The sequence below is a fragment of the Syngnathus scovelli genome, chromosome 6 (genome assembly GCF_024217435.2).
Source record: "Syngnathus scovelli strain Florida chromosome 6, RoL_Ssco_1.2, whole genome shotgun sequence".
Classification (NCBI taxonomy): Eukaryota; Metazoa; Chordata; class Actinopteri; order Syngnathiformes; family Syngnathidae; genus Syngnathus; species Syngnathus scovelli.
Window position 1 is genome coordinate 6,015,888 of NC_090852.1, and position 17,684 is coordinate 6,033,571.

A 17,684-nucleotide genomic window follows, 5' to 3' on the forward strand; every position below is an offset into this window, starting at 1 on the left:
CACCTCCAGCCCTCCCTGTGTGGAGTTTGCATGTTCTCCCCGGGCCCGCGTGGGTTTCCTCCCACATCCCAAAAACATGCTTAGTAGGCCGATTGAGCACTCCAAATTGTCCCTAGGTGTGAGTGCGAGTGCGGATGGTTGTTTGTCTCTGTGTGCCCTGCGATTGGCTGGCAACCGGTTCAGGGTGTCCCCCGCCTACTGCCCGTTGATGGTTGGGATAGGCTCCAGCACGCCCGCGACCCCCGTAGGGACTAAGCGGTTCAGAAAATGGATAGATGGATGGAAACACTCTTGACAAAATCCCAATAAAGATTTATTGTGTGTTCCATGCACGTTATGGATGGAAATATAGACCAAAAAAAAAAAAAAAGAAAATATCCAGCTGTCAATTATGTGCACCTGCCGAGGGGGTGGGTCAGTGCCCCCGCAGCCCCCCCTCTAGCTCCGGCAGTGATCAAAGCACCAAACAAAACTGCTAATTTACCCAGTGTGAGTAAGTCAGCGTGCAATCAAAACGCTATTATTTTGTCGCGTGAATGATGGCAGGTCGAAAAATAATTTAATTGTACCTTCTGTCAACTTGTAGAAAAGGATTTCACGATACAGCACTAATGTAGCAGAATTAATTAAGATACACTATTCGTAGGGCTGTAACTATCAGTAAAGTCAGCAATTAGAACCATTATTCAATCCTGACAGGGACTTTACGCCTGCTGCACAAAAACCAAGACAAGAACAAAAACCTTGATGCGAAAAGGCACTCTCAGAGAATGCACAATAGCCGAGTTTGTTTATTTATTTATATTCATGCTAATGTGATACTGTACTTGACTGTCAGCAAAGAGCTGTTCTACTGTGGTTGCGCTCGAAATTTATGCCAGCAGCTTTCTGCGAAAAAGCCTTTCTATATGGAAAGGATGTGAAATGTAGTTACGGCTATTTTTCACCCTTTTATGTCACTCTGCAAATGTGAAAGTCATAAGTTTGGAATAATACATCTTTTATACTCTCTTTGCAGGCTGGAGTAGGCAGAGGTTCTCACCTATAGTCAGCTCGAGTTCAACTAATTAACTACGTTAACCGTTCCTTCTCTGACTCGATTTTTACTACATATTGCAGAAACCGGAATATTTTTACAGTGCTGTATACAAATGCAACACAATGTTAAATGGCTACAAGCGTCAGGTGCCCCAGAAAAGTCAATCACTAAGATGACGTATAGGGCAAGCCGTGTTGTGGCATTAAATAAAGTATTATTTCAATCAAGTGACTCTGAAGATGACTGATGATATTTATCTGTATGCTTATGTGTGGATTGTAAATATTCATGAGGGATTGTATCATCACTCCAAAACTTTGGAAGTATTTACATTGGCGTCTAACCTGAGGTGAAAATCTGAAGGAGACGTTCCTGTCGTAATAAAGGGCGACGACAACAAAAGCCTTGACGCTAGACTTTACCTTGCCGATAACATCATTGCGGCTGAGTCTGTCCTTGTCCATGACAGTGATGATGATGGTGGTCTCCCTCAACACGTGGGCGGGAACGTCGAAGGGGAAGGACTCGTTGAAGACGGGATTGAGACAGCGTTTCATTGTAACTGTCTTTTTCTTTTCCACGCGTCTGTCTTTGTGCATCAGCCACACCTTCACGTAGGGATCTGCAATGTGGAAGTCATAACGCAGATAGATAACATATTCACCAATATAATAGAAAACAGGACAACAAGCGGGTTATTAATTACTGATATTACTGACCACCTTCCAGTGTTCACAGTATATGACAATAACTTCAAATCTGAAATTGGGGTGTATAAACAACAAAGAAGAATTAGGACAGATGAGACAATTGCTACTCTAAAACATGAATTAATGGAACAGAACTGGGATGCAATATATAAAGAAAAAGATGTAAATAATGCATACCATAAATTGATGACTATATTCACTTCATTATATAATAAACATTGTCCAATCAAGGAATATAATAAAAAAACTAGATATAAGAACAGTCCATGGTTGATGAAAGGCTTAAGAAATGCCTGTAAAAAGAAAAATTTACTCTATAGGAATTTCATAAAACAGAGAACAGAAGGCGCTGAAGATAAATATAAGAGATATAAGAATAAATTAACCAATATTATAAGATTAAGTAAGAAAGAATATTATAAGCATAAATTAGAGGATAACAAAAATAATATTAAGGGGATATGGACTCTCCTAAACCACATTATTAGAGAAGGTACCGAACAACACAAATTACCAAAATATTTTGTTATAAATGATACTGAAAATTATAATATGGAAGAAGTAGCAACCAGTTTTAATCAGTTCTTTGTAAATGTTGGGCCTCAAATAGCAAAAAACATACCGATTCCAGCGCCAGATGTAGGCAACAGAGATAAATTAATAGAAAGGAATCCTCACTCAATGTTTTTGAAGGCAGTTGATGAAAATGAAATCATTAACATTGTAAAGCAATGCAAAAATAAAACATCTACCGACTGCAATGGGATTGATATGATGTTAGTTAAACAAATCATTGAGGGGATTTCAAAGCCACTTGTGTACATCTGTAACTTGTCATTTTTAACTGGTACATTCCCAAAGAAGATGAAAATTGCTAAGGTCATTCCTCTTTATAAAACTGGGAGCAAACACATTTTTACAAACTACAGCCCTATCTCAATATTGCCACAACTCTCAAAAATATTAGAAAAGCTTTTTAACAGTAGAATGGATGGATTTTTGGAAAAACATAAATTATTTGCAGAGAACCAATATGGTTTTAGAGTAAACAGATCAACAGCACAGGCATTAATGGAATCAATTGTTCATTGATGTTGACTTCTTATGTTATTTTTCCTGTGTTGTTTACTTGTATGTGCGTTGTGAACTCTGTCTTGTCACCCTGGGATAGTGAGAAACGTAATTTCGATCTCTTTGTGTGTCTTGACATGCGGAGGAATTGACAATAAAGGAGACTTTGACTTTGACTTTGAAATCACAGATGCAATAGATAACAAACGACATGCAGTGGGAGTTTTCATTGACCTCAAAAAAGCTTTTGACACAATTAATCATAATATACTATTCAATAAATTAGAAAAATATGGGATAAGGGGAATTGTATTAGACTGGATAAAGGATTATCTGCGAGAACGGCAACAGTATGTAAAGTTGGGTAATCACTGCTCTGGACATTTGGTGGTGTTCCACAAGGGTCAGTTTTAGGCCCTAAATTATTTATTTTGTATATAAATGACATGTGCAAAGTCTCTAAAGAACTAAAACTCATCAATTTTGCAGATGATACAAATATCTTTTGTTCAGGTGATAACATCCAACAAGTGGAATCAGTGTTGAATGAGGAAATGAAAAAAATAAAAATGTGGTTCGACTGCAACAAATTAGCATTAAATGTAAGTAAGACCAATTTTATGGTATTTGGCAAAGCGAACATAAAGATACGAATAGAAATAGATGGGACTGAAATTGAAATAGTGCGGGAAAACAAATTTCTTGGGGTTATAATAGATGACAGGCTGAGTTGGAAGCCACACATCAAAAACGTAAAGTCTAAAATTTCAAGAAGCATGGCAGTCATATACAAAGCAAAAGAATTACTGGATTATCATTCACTTCGTACACTTTATTGTTCTCTTGTCTTGCCCTATTTGCATTACTGTGCTGAGGTTTGGGGGAATACTTATAAAACTTCACTACAGCCACTTATCATTCTGCAGAAAAGAGCAATAAGGACTATTCATAAAGTCAACTACTTGGAACACACAAATCCACTTTTCATACAATCCAAACTATTGAAATTCACTGACATAGTATCTTACCAAACAGCAGTCATCATGTATAGGGCAAAAGCAAAACAACTACCAGAAAATATCCAAAACTTATTTAGGAATCGGGAGGGAGGTTATAAGTTAAGGGGGAATCACAACTTCAAAATCTTAAACATAAGAACAACCTTAAAAAGTTTCTGCATCACTATAACTGGGGTCAAACTATGGAACAATCTAAGTGAGGAACTCAAGCAAAGTCCAAATATCCACCAGTTTAAAAGAATGTACAAAAATATGTTGTTTAGCGGGTACAAAGGCTAAAAGTGCCAAAGGGCTACACACAAGTTAAAATGAAACAGAAAAATAAGTGTGAAAGTGTATCTACTTGTGTTCTGTTGTAGAATTACAGTATATGTTGAATCACTGGTTTAATGGATAAAGTGAGAAAGGGGTAGGAATCTAAAAAGCTATGCTTCTTCCTACTCCTTTTCGAGCATTCTTTATTGATTTATTTACTTACCGTATTTGCCGGTGTATAAGTCGACTCGGTGTATAAGTCGACCCCCTAAAATTCGACGGAAATTTACGATTTTATGATATATCCTTTGTATAAGTCGAGTTCAATTGTTGCATTATATTAAACTTCAAAATTCAATCAGAAATATGCGAAATTTATTGACGAAATGTGTTCAAATTCCGGGAGGCCGGGCGTATGCGCAGTGGCCGGAAATAGCTCCAGCCGAGCGGATCGGCTGTTTATAAGCACCGCAGAGGAGATCGTGGAGCCTCATTCGACTTCCAGCGGCTGGCGAGCTCGCGCACGCCGCCCGGCACCACCAGGAGGCCGGAAATAGCTCCAAGCCGAGCGGATCGGCACTTTATAAGCACCGCGGAGGAGATCGCGGAGCCTCATTCGACTTCCAGCGGCCAGCGCACTCGCGCACGCCGCCCGGCACCACCGGGAGGCCGTGCACACGCGCCAAGTGGCCGGAAATAGCTCCCGCCGAGCGGATCGGCTCTTTATAAGCACCGCGGAGGAGATCGCAGAGCCTCATTCGACTTCCAGCAGCCGGCGAGCTCGCGCACGCCGCCCGGCACATCCGGGAGGCCGTGCGCATGCGCCAAGTGGCCGGGAATAGCTCCCACACAGCGGATCGGCTGTTTATAAGCACCGCGGAGGAGATCGCGGAGCCTCATTCGACTTCCAGCAGCCGGCGAGCTCGCGCACGCCGCCCGGCACAGCCGGGAGGTCGTGCGCACGCGCCGGGTGGCCGAAAATAGCTCCGGCCGGCGGATCGGCACTTTATAAGCACCGCGGATGAAATCGCGGAGCCTCATTCGACTTCCAGCGGGCCGCGCACTCGCGCACGCCGCCCGGTACAAATTTTCTAAGTGCCAACGGCTCTTGCGCCATAAAGAGTCCGCCTCGGCTGGTTCCCCATGTCGGCCAGAACAAGTGAAAATTCGGCCTCTTCCCCTGGAAGTCCGGCCAAGTTTGGCGAATATTTTCTAAGTGCCAACGACTCAACCGCCGTAAAGTGTCCGCCTCGGCTGGTTCCCCATGTCGGCCACCACAATTGAAAATTCGGCCTCTTCCCCTGTAAGTCTGGCCAAGTTTGGCAAATATTTTCAAAGTGCGAACGACTCAACCGCCGTAAAGTGTCCGCCTCGGCTGGTTCCCCGTGTCGGCCACCACAAGTGAAAATTCGGCCTCTTACCCTGGAAGTCCGGCCAAGTTTGGCGAATATTTTCTAAGTGCCAACGACTCAACCGCCGTAAAGTGTCCGCCTCGGCTGGTTCCTCCGGTCGGCCAGAACAGGTGAAAATTCGGCCTCTTCCCCTGGAAGTCTGGCCAAGTTTGGCGAATATTTTCTAAGTGCCAACGACATTCATTTAGACATGGCGATTGAATGTTTACGTACTGGTAGTTATTGTCGTTGCTTGACGCGCGATGACTCGCACATTCGCTCAATACCCAGTACTTCCCCCTAGCAGTCATCTTCGCTGCCTGGCTTTCGATGTCCGTTATTGAGGTGAGAATATTTGAAATTGTTGCTGAGGATGCGTGTTAATGCGACGAACGCTTTATAATGATTCAGTTTCTCGCTGTTTGATGAGCCTGACGGACGCACACCCACGCACAATGAGATGCATGAGAAACGGCCTTGGTTACCGTCACATTTGAAGCGATGAATACGAAGTTAAATTTTATGACTCGGTGTATAAGTCGAGGTCGATTTTTTTCGGTCGATTTTGGATCGAAAAAGGTCGACCAATACACCGGCAAATACGGTATGTATTATAATTATTATTTATTTATGTATTTTTTTCTGTTTGTTGGTTTATATTTTGTTTGTTTGTTGTATGGACTTATATGTGGCACTTTAGAGTGTGATTTGTTTTGTTTTTTCTTTTTTGTTTTGGATGTTCGAAATAAAGATATCAATCAATCAATCAATCAATCAGGTAAGCTATCATCAAAATGCCCACAATGTTTTTTTTTTTTGTGATTCTCTTAATTGCAATGATGGGGATTTATAGTTTGAGCTCACAGCCAAAACAAAGAAATCAATAAGCAAGGGCTGAGCATCCATACTGATGCTTTTATGAAAAACAAATACCATAATTTCCGGACTATAAGTCGCGTTTTTTTTTCATAGTTTTGGGGGGTCGACTTATACTCAGGAGCGACTTATATATGTTTTTTTCACAAATTTTCACTTGATCATTAAGACGTCACTTACTTACAAGTATAGTTGACCACTTCCCATGTTATTTTTAGTATAGTTGATCACTTCGCATGCTTTTATGTATATCTTTATCTTGAACATATTCAAAACATAAAAAATAGAGAAAACATCAAATAAAGCAATTAACACTTTACCATATCAAAGTCCACTGTCTGATGTATGTACCGTATTTGCCGGTGTATTGGTCGACCTTTTTCGATCCAAAATCGATCGAAAAAAATCGACCTCGACTTATACACCGAGTCATAAAATTTAACTTCGTATTCATCGCTTCAAATGTGATGGTAACCAAGGCCGTTTCTCATGCATCTCATTGTGCGTTGCACTTAGAAAATTTGAACCGGGCGGCGTGCGCACTCGCGCACGGCCCGCTGGAAGTCGAATGAGGCGCCGCGATGTCCTCCGCGGTGCTTATAAACAGCCGATCCGCTCGGCGGGGGCTATTTTCGGCCACTTGGCGCGTGCGCACGGCCTCCCGGATGTGCCGGGCGGGTGCGCGAGCTCGCCGGCCGCTGGAAGTCGAATGAGGCGCCGCGATCTCCTCCGCGGTGCTTATAAACAGCCGATCCGCTCGGCGGGGGCTATTTTCGGCCAATTGGCGCGTGCGCACGGCCTCCCGGATGTGCCGGGCGGGTGCGCGAGCTCGCCGGCCGCTGGAAGTCGAATGAGGTGCCGCGATCTCCTCCGCGGTGCTTATAAACAGCCGATCCGCTCGGCGGGGGCTATTTTCGGCCACTTGGCGCGTGCGCACGACCTCCCGGATGTGCCGGGCGGGTGCGCGAGCTCACCGGCCGCTGGAAGTCGAATGAGGCGCCGCGATCTCCTCCGCGGGAATGTCTGCTGTACGCGCACTTGCTCCTTTTTTTTCCTGCTCCTCTTATTTATTTATTTATTTATTGTTGTGTTATTTATTCATTATTTATTCAGCACACTTTTGTTATACTTGTTTACTTGTTTGTCTGTTGTGAGCCATGTCTTGTCACCGTGGGATAGGGGGGAACGAAATTTCGGTTTCTTTGTGTGTCTTTGGCATGTGGAGAAATTGACAATAAAGCTGACTTTGACTTTGACTTTGATAAAGTGCCGATCCGCTCGGCTTGGAGCTATTTCCGGCCTCCCGTTGGTGCCGGGCGGCGTGCGCGAGCTCGCCGGCCGCGATCTCCTCCGCGGTGCTTATAAATAGCCGCATGCGCACGGCCTCCCGGAATTTGAACACATTTCGTCAATAAATTTCGCATATTGAATTTTGAAGTTTAATATAATGCAACAATTGAGCTCGACTTATACAAAGGATATATCATAAAATCGTAAATTTCCGTCGAATTTTAGGGGGTCGACTTATACACCGAGTCGACCTGTACACCGGCAAATACGGTACACTTGCTCCATTTTTGCTCCTCTTATATTTATTATTATTATTTATTATTATTTGTTTATTTATCATTTATTCAACACTCTTATTTATTCATTGTTTGTGCCTTCTTGGTTTTTTTTGTGTTGCTTGTATGCATATGTGTACTATCTCACCGAGGGATAGTGGGAACGTAATTTCAATCTCTTTGTGTGTCTTGGTATATGAAAAAAAAAAATCGACGATAAAGCAGACTTTGACTTTGATAAAACAACCAAATAAACAAAACAAAAAACTACATCTGAAAAAAATTATATTTTCAGACAAAACTGGATGAGGGCGCTCTAAATTTCACCGTTGGCCGTGACTCATCAACTGGGTGGGCTTAAGAAAAATGGCACTAAAAAGAAACTCATATTTTGCAGGTTACAAACTTTAAGTTGTAAAATATGCAGCTGAAAACAGTAATCGAGCAGCAGAAAGAAAGTTTGGACAACCGTGATGTACCAAGGGATTACTATTTCAAGTGACGTCAGTGGTACGGCGCGGCACGGCGGTTGTTTACATAAAGGACAAACGTACCCACGTAAGGACTACCGGCATCATTAGCGGTGATCATTTCTAAGTGACACGAAGGACAAAGAGTTTGAAGGAATTAAGGATTTGGAGTGACATAGAAGGTTTGAAAAACTTTTTAAAAAGTCAAAGTCAGCTTTATTGTCAATTTCTCCACATGCCAAAGACACACAAAGAAACCGAAATTTCGTTCCCCCCTATCCCACGGTGACAAGACATGGCTCACAACAGACAAACAAGTAAACAAGTATAACAAAAGCGTGCTGAATAAATAATGAATAAATAACACAACAATAAATAAATAAATAAGAGGAGCAGAAAAAAAAGGAGCAAGTGCGCGTACAGCAGAAATTCCCGAAAATAGCGCAACAGTGCCACACGCTACACAGAAGGGGGTAGCGAGTTCAGGGCCCTAACAGCCTGGAGAAAGAAGCTGTTGGCAAGTCTGGTGGTGCGGGAGCGCAGGCTCCTGTATCTCTTCCCAGAGGGCAGAAGGTCAAACAAAGAGTGAGGCGGGTGACTCACATCTCTGGCAATCGAGGTTGCCTTGCGGGCGAGATGGGAGGTGTAAATGTCCTTCAGGGAGGGGAGCGAAGCACCAATAATCTTACCAGCCGTATTCACTATGCGCTGCAGGGCCTTCAGCTTTTAAAAGCTATTATGGCTTTTACGCACGCCCGGTCCTACTCTATTCAGTCGGGGGCCGGCGCTCGGCCGAGTGGCTGTCTGCGTTGCTGTAGCAACGTTGCATGGGGCTCGGACATGGCCATTACGCACGCCCGGTCCTATGCCATGGAGCTCTCGTGTCTGGAAGTCCACGCCGCCACACGCTTGGAAGTTTGTTTTGTTGAATAAAGAGCCGTTTACCAATCCCACGTCTATCCTTGTACTTTGTTAACGCTACAATGTAGTTATATACTAGATCTGTGGAATAAAGACGAGGCTGACGTCAGGGCGCACCCGCAGCGATGTTGACAAAGGACGAGGAATTTGATCGATGGATTTAATGGATTTAAAGTGCACGGATGGTTTGATAATATTATTTCTTATATTATAGTTATTTGAAATATAGTTTATCTATCGTTATATGAGCCTGTGGAATATTTTGAAGCGCAAGCGCCCTCAGCCGCGCGCACCCATTGTTGACAAAGAACGATCGATGGATTTATTGAATTGGAGTGACACTGATGATTTTATAAACGTGTTATTCATGTAATCGTTTTCTTTAATAACTCTATATGTTACGTCAGGCCCATTCTCAGCTCTTCGTTTGTGTTTGTCACGTTAGCATACCTATCGTTTAGCCTGTTGCTATCGTATCGAACGATCGATGGATTTAATGAATTGGAGTGACACCGATGGTTTTATAAACATGTTATTTATGTAATAGTTGTCCTAAATCACTCTATATGTTACGTCAGGCCCGTTCTCAGCTCCTCGTTTGTGTTTGTCACGTTAGCATACCTATCGTTTAGCCTGTTGCTATCGTATCGAACGACCGATGGATTTAATGAATTGGAGTGACACCGATGGTTTTATAAACATGTTATTCATGTAATAGTTGTCCTTAATCACTCTATATGTTACATCAGGCCCGTTCTCAGCTCTTTGTTTGTGTTTGTCACGTTAGCATACCTATCATTTAGCCTGTTGTTGCTATCATTTAGCCTGTTGTTGCTCGTTCATGACTGTTTTTGGTGTGGGATTTTGTTGAATAAATTGCCCCCCAAAATGCGACTTATACTCCGGAGCGACTTATATATGTTTTTTTTTCACTTTTTGGGGCATTTTATGGCTGGTGCGACTTATACTCCGGAGCGACTTATAGTCCGGAAAGTACGGTACACTAATTTTCTAATGTATTTTTTTTCACTCATTTGGAATCATTATCATCATTTTGTAAAAACAAAATAAAATAAAAAAAATGCAGCAGTCTGTGTGTGTGCACGCGTGCGCGTGCGAAAATTATACCACAACGTCGCTTCAAAGCACTTACTGTGCCGCCTTATCAGACTGTCGTTCTATAATGGCCATAACCCGCACGGGGCATAATAGCACCATGCACTCCTAAAGTCATGCATTTGCAGATAATTATGGGGGGGAAGTACAATTACTTCGTTCACTTTACAGCAAAAGAATCAACTAAAGAGACTGTGATTCTGTGAAGGGTTGAAGACTTGACTTTTAACAAAAAAAGAAAGCTAATATGTGCACAAAAATGTGTTTGTTCCAATTACGTTGATGTGATTCTTACTGTCAGACAAATACATTGGTGTTGTGGCATCATCATTTTCTTAAATGATGGGTATTTGAACACAAAAAATGTCAAAATATAATAGAAATGAATAGGCATATATTCTTTATCCTCTGTAAAGAACCAATAACATGACTGCATCTTATTGAGAAGCTGTGTGCATTGGCAGACTGTGATGAATGGTGTTTTTTTTTTTTTTTTTTTTTTTAGGGAATTGTGGATTCTAATTTGACAGCAGGACCCTTCCCTGTCAGTATAATGTCACCTTGCTACACAGCTATATACGGCGTGACCCTGATCGGGAACCAGGCGATAGGCGTCCTCGGAACGGAGCAGGGCATTGAATATATAAATATTGAGCAGGCGTTGTTCGACGTCATACAATCCAAAGTCGCTCCAAGGTCTCATGGCTGCTGAGCAAGGGTTAGAGAGAAAGAGAAAATACTACGCAAAGTCTACCTGAGGTGCCTCCGATATCCATGGCTTTGAGATTACGGGCTTTGATGATGTTCACAGTGATGGTGTTGGCAGTGGGATTATAGCAGAGAGACACCAGCAAGTCCCCTCGTCTCCCCTGAGGAACACACACACAAACAAAAATCGTGCTCGTCATGAATCATCAAATAATATCAAATTGAGTCGGTTGAAGAAGAGGAAAAAAAAATGCTGTTTAAACTTTGGAATGGAATCATCGGGCTCTCTTACACTGCCGTCACTGCAGGGTTTGAGCTCCTTCCAGAAGGTTTTGATCTGACCCAATTCCACCTTGTTGAGTGGGATGGAGACCTCTCCGATGGGGTCATTCCTGCTGAAGCGGTCGTAGTCCAACACCTGAAGGTAAAGTGTGCGCTCTCTCACCTTCTCATAGGGGAAACCTAACACAGAGGTGGAAGAAGATTAATTTTTAATCGGGCAAATATTTTATCATTGAAATGAAAGCATGCGTTAAGTGTTAAGGAAACACCTTCAAACAGGAAGGTTTCATTCCAGTGGGGATTGAGGTTCTTTCTCTTGACCTTGGTCTCCAGTTTGTGCTTCTTATCAGGCAGCAAGTAGATTTTGACAAAGGGATCTGAAGTACCAGAGAAGTCCTTGGCCGGAAGCTCCTGGCCCCTGAGAACTTTGACAGTAAGGGTTGTGTTCTGGAAGCTGTAGCCTATACTGAACTGGATCCGACCAAGCTTCTCACTGATTGGACCCTCGCCGTCATCATCTTCTGAACCTGGAGACAGCTGTAAGGACCACAAGTGCTTTCAAATTTCAAACCAGCACATTGCATTTCCTGATTTGTAAACAACAGGTAAATAATTCACAAAATTAGCTGGAAAATAAATCAAGTCTAAATAATAAATAAATTTTATTTTTTTAAAATGTTAAAATTATTGTCCATTTTCAGTTTCACGGACCACCTGCAACACCGCCACTGACCACTAGAGGGCCGCGGCCCACCGGTGGACAATCCCTGAACTGGAGCAGCACGGTGCAACAGAACTTTAAATTTCAATCTTCTGAAGAAGTTATAATAACCTGAATCTTGTTCAGGAAAATCTCTTATGAGTTTGTTATTTGATCAAAGTGTAATAGTTGGTGTGTCAAAAACGTTTCAATAATGGTGTCAGGAAAAAAAATAGATTTCATATTTGAAGCATAGGCCCCTGGATTCAATGGCACTTTTTTTCTCTTAACGGACTCTTGAAGGGATTCTTTCAGAAACATCATGGCCACATCTTGATGACAAAATGGTTTCCTTTGATAACGCCCTTGAGAAGCAAAACATATATTATAAAGCCAGGTTGGGTAAGTAGGGAACTGTCAGATGCTCAGGCCATTGTCAGGCAGGCGCGTTGTCACTGTGACACAGACATGAGATATTATACTAAAACTCACTGTCCCTTGTGGTTTGGCTTTGAAATGTATCTTTCACATAAGCAGTCCTGGAACTTTTCTGACACACCTCACATGGCATAGCAATGCGCTGCCAAAACATTTGTGTCCGTTGTCTTACCATCACCATGTCTCCAGTGAGGGAATTAGCCAGGTCGGTCACGGAGGAGTGGCCATCGCCATCAGGAGGTTGGCCTTTGGGACTGTTAGCTGGCTTGTTGCCCCTGGAAGCACAAACACACATTGAGCACACAAACTCATCTCCAGAAAAAGACAGAATGTCTGTCTGAGTCCAACCTCCACCTGTTTGGCACATGAAAACTATCTATCACAATTGAGTCCAAATTTGTTTTGGGGGATAGATGACACTTCAAAAGGTGATTGTGCTTTCTTTGAAAGCAGTCAAATCAGATCTGCCAAAAAAAAAAGTCCACAGATTAACAACGGGTGCTCGGAGGGAGGACGTTTGTTTGATGTGTGGAGTTGCATTTGATGGAACTTGGAATCTGAAATGACTGGACAATATGTCCAGCATGGCAAACATCCATACCTCCGACAAGAAAGTAACCTCCAGCAAGTGAACAAAAATAAACCACTAAATTTGTATTAATTGAAACCAATTCTGTAGCCAACCATTAAGTTCCCTGGTAGAATGTGGACAAGACACCCACAGATAATTGACACGTATAATCAACGAGACAAACATGTACAGCAACATGTAGAAGACAAGACATTTAACGAGACAGTGGACAGTTTTGTGTTGTGTGTGTCGAGTCTGTGTAATCAGAAACAAAATCTTAATTCTAAAATAAAAGGAAGGGAAAAAAATAGATCTGACATGGAAGAGCTGATGTTTAAATGTGAATAAATCTCAACAGCTGTACAATGTGCATTGTAGAAAAGGCGGAATCACGTCTGAGTTGGTACAGCATGAAAAGTCAAAGGTGTACACAATGTCAACAGCAAAAGAAGGTCATACAATTAAAATATGGAATTAAAGAAAACATGTCATACAATACAAATATCCAGATGTCCTGACCAAATACAATGTGACACTTTGGAAAAGAGCACTGAAAAACCGTTCGGCAGTAAATGGAAAAAAACATAAAAAAATCAAAGGAGAGGATGCAGAAGGTTGAAGACATAAACTTGATGGAAATCATAAAGACTGTAGATAAGGTAGAAGGTCCAACAAGGGATGTAAGAAAGAGAAAAGCAAGCAGAGAATCATTTTTTGTCTGTACAAGAAAAGATAGCAAGTATTAATAGCGTGAACAGTGAGGTCACAAAAAAGCAAAAAACAAAACAGATTCTTACAAACACCACATTAGGAAAAAAAAGAGAGCTGCAAGAAGAGATAGGGGATGAAGGAAGGAAGGAAGGAAGGAAGGAAGGAAGGAAGGAAGGAAGGAAGGAAGGTAGGTAGGAAAGCCTGGAAACACAAGAGAGGCTTAGTTTGGTCAGTCTGATCAGTATTAAAGAAGAAGATACCAAAATAAAATAAAGGAGTTCACAATCTTACAGTAGACAAAGGAACACGCATGCTGAAGGGAGAGAGCGATAAAAAAAAAAAAAAAAAACACATTCATCAGCAGAAAAGGAAAATATGAAATATGACAATCATGGAATAAAATATGACATTTTAGGAAAGCATGTCAAAGGAGACAGACTCAAAAGGAGAAATGCACATTTAGAGTGTCACAAAAGAGGGTGTTACTTGAAATGAAGTCACAACAACTGGAATCTAGCCTGATTTGCCAACCATTTAGCAACACTCTAAAAGTGACGACTGGGATCACAACGGCCGGCCTGCAGGCGGGCAGGCGGGCGGGCCAAAGCACAAACTGGCATTGGCTACATGTGCATATAAGACATATGCAAGTAGGAGTCACTCGGAGAGTGAGGGCAATGCCTTGGATAGGCAGGAAACAAAAGTCTTTCTGTCTGGCCAGCATCTGTCAAGTTTTGCCTGAATTGAAAATGTTCGCTTTCGCCAAATTTGAGTGTTGTTTTGCAGACACAAGGACAGAACTGGGGGGGAGGATATACTGACAAAAAGACAGACAGAAAAAGCGAGCAAACGGGACAAGCACATGATCACAATCACTTCAACCAGCAAACGGAAGGAGGGGTGGTGGTGGTGGTGGTGGGGGGGGGGGGGTCTTAATCAATTTCAGAAGGGAGGGGCAGTTATCAATCTGTTAGTTGTATTAGTTGCAGGGATTCCATTTTCAAGGTCTTTACTTTTTTTTTTTTTTTTTAAACTGCAGGCAACAAGTTAAAAAGCCGGAGGAAAAAAGTTCTAAACCTCGATTGGAGACTGAGATGAAAGGAGCTCTGAAAGCAGAAGGTGATGCTTTGCAAGGTATCTCCCTCCTCCCCCACCTACCAAGTAACGATGGGGGAGTCAACATCTTCAATTATTCATTCATTCGCCTTCACGCTTCACTCAAGGCGTCATTGCATTCTCGGGTAGAAACTTCTGCAACCTGGGCATTGGCTTTCCTACCATTCTGCTCGGCAGCACCTTAGGTGGTCCTCCTGCTTCTTTTAACAAAGTGGCTGCTACAGCACATTAGTAGCAGGAAATACATTGCTGTCCGCCAGGTCTTATAGTGTATCGTGATTTCAGATAAGATTTGGCTTTGGTTTTATCTAATCTCTCCCCTAAAATCTAGGAATTTACGTAATATAGCATTTTTCAGCAACCCTATGGGATCTTGAAGAATTAAAGCCTGCAGTATTCTATAGTAGCCAGTAGACAGCAGTGTTGAGACGGATTCAGATCAGACTCCCCTGCAGCTCAGAAAGTGGGCTGTTGGCATAGCAACGGCTTTTAGAAACATAGATCATACATATTGGGATTTAGGGTGTGTGTGTTGGGGGTGGGCACGAGGGCAGGGGTATTAAAAAAGGTATTAAAAAGGGGGGGGGGCAGCAAACAGGCAAACACAATGAGAACAAAGTTGAGGATATATGACAGGTACGGGTGAGCGCCTCGCGGACACACACGTTCACACAAACACGCGTGGAGGCGGGCGGGGCCACTGTGGGTTTCACCGTCCTGTGATACTATCCTGTTTGGTTACCTGACCGAGGGCCAGCAGCTCGAAGTAGGGGGAACGACACTCCACTTCAAGGCTGGAGAGAGACGCGAGAAACAAAGCCCAACCCAGCCCCTCCCGAGACACACCAACACGCCATGGCGTTCTGCAATCTCGGTGCTGCCCCAACCCAGTCGCGCGTTTGCGGCCACAGTGGAAACTCCCTGGGATGAAAGGCTCACGTGAACCGACGTTGGGCCAGTCATCCTGCTGCTTGAGTGCCCCTCCAGATCAAAACTGGCCTCGGATGCGTTCACTGTTAACTGATTGCTGCGTGCGTGTAGAGGCTGGGAACGTGACTTAAATAGCAACGTGTGCTGAAATCCAATTTCGACAAGAGGCAACACGGGAGGCACTAAACCTCACCGTCCGTGTCTCTGCCTCATTCACAGAGAACGAGGTCTAAATGCTTTTGGGGAATTTTTCAAATCACAGTTGTGGAGTTTACTCCTTTAGCCATGGCCAATATGATCAGACTGTGTAAAGACAATTAATATCAACCCAGCGGCTGTAATTTTTAGTCTCTAAGCTCAACTGAAGGATTTCTTTAACATTATTAACATAACAGTTTTAAAGGTCCACTTAAACTGCCGCTAGATGTTTTGAATACAGATTGAAATGGAAGACTCTGGCATAAGCAAATGAGCCACCTGTTCTGGGGCAGGATACGGTTGAATCCCATTTTAGCTCCTAATTGCGCGTCTCCCGTCCATTTATTTGAGGAGCACATGTGTACCAAGCCTTGTACCTGCTGTCAGGCCCATGCACAGAACACACAGCACAGCCTCCGATTGCTCAATTGGAAGGAAGATGTGCACTCCCAGGTGATGTACACATATGAACGCCAACCGCAGCGATACGAAGATTCATGGGCCAACTTAATCAGCATGCCTGGAGAGAGAGCTGATTAGTTAGGCCTGAAGAGCTCCTGGGATAGGAGGCAAGTCGTGTCAGGGCAGCATTGTAATGTCTAATCCAGTGGTGCTCAAAAAGCTCCATCTAGTGCAGGGGTGGGCAACTGGCGGCCCACGGCCCACTTTGAGCGGACCCTTGATAAACTTTGCCACCCCCAAAATCCCGGAAGAAATTGAAAGAAAGAAAAATAATTTGAAAATTGGAAAAAAATATTGAGGAAATAAAAATCTGTAAATATGCAACTGTGCGGGTGCCTATTAGCAAATATTGACTATAGTTATAAGTTGTAATGCCATCAATCACCACTAGATGGCAGACATATTTTAGTTGCGTTTACATTAGATCTTGCATTTTTTAGGTGATATTTTGTGTAAAAGGTTTGAGGTCTAATCAATATATGACATTTCTATTATAGGCAAAGATTGTTTCGAGTGGTTTTCGGGTAAAGGTCATGACCTCCATCTATCTTTGATTTTGCTCTTCACGTCCATATAGTAAGTAAGCATAGCGCCCATCGGATAAAACATAAAAAACATTGGTCTAGCCCACTTGTCATTAAACAGGCACTCTCAACCATCTTTCAGGCTCGAAAAATTTGCGTCTATATCTATTAATATCTCCCAGATGTATTGTAACACAAGCAACGTCTCTGCTGGCTTACACAAAATGATGCAACTTCCATGCTTGAATAATTGAAAGGCCACAGGCAAGCGGATTGAATGTTAATGCGGCACAACTATACATCTCGCCTCCTCTCTCCCGAATCTCCGTCTTCATTGGGCGCCCGACTCGCTGTTTACGCAGAGATCTACATTCAAAGCTCTTGGGGAATGTAGCTTCTCTTTATAGCAACACGGGAGGAGCCTTTACTGTATAGGTTCAGTGAATCGCAACAGAATTGTATGAGTAAGGACCAATGAGGGATTAACAAGCCACTCTGACGTTCTAATTAAGCTTTCTAATAGCGACGGCCTGTGGATGCCCGCGACATCAATCTCTCAGCATGCTCCGTTCCAATCTCTCGCAATGGAATATTTTCCAGTCCGACTCAAC

The 17,684-nt window shown here is 42.8% G+C and overlaps 1 protein-coding gene across 5 annotated transcripts in view; it reads right to left on the reverse strand.

Annotated features, from left to right (window-relative positions):
- Nucleotides 1-17,684, reverse strand: part of syt7a (synaptotagmin VIIa) — a 92,477-nt gene that overhangs the window by 10,850 nt on the left and 63,943 nt on the right. For all 5 annotated transcript variants that reach the window (XR_007481956.2, XR_007481955.2, XM_049722094.2 and 2 more), the window contains 5 exons: nt 12,734-12,836; nt 11,693-11,960; nt 11,434-11,603; nt 11,188-11,302; nt 1,462-1,661 (listed from right to left, as the gene is read on the reverse strand). Coding sequence is in view for 3 of the 5 variants with exons in the window: in XM_049722094.2 (XP_049578051.1) it covers nt 1,462-1,661; nt 11,188-11,302; nt 11,434-11,603; nt 11,693-11,960; nt 12,734-12,836 (856 nt within the window). In the remaining 2 variants the exon portion in view is untranslated. The remainder of the gene's footprint in view (nt 1-1,461; nt 1,662-11,187; nt 11,303-11,433; nt 11,604-11,692; nt 11,961-12,733; nt 12,837-17,684) is intronic.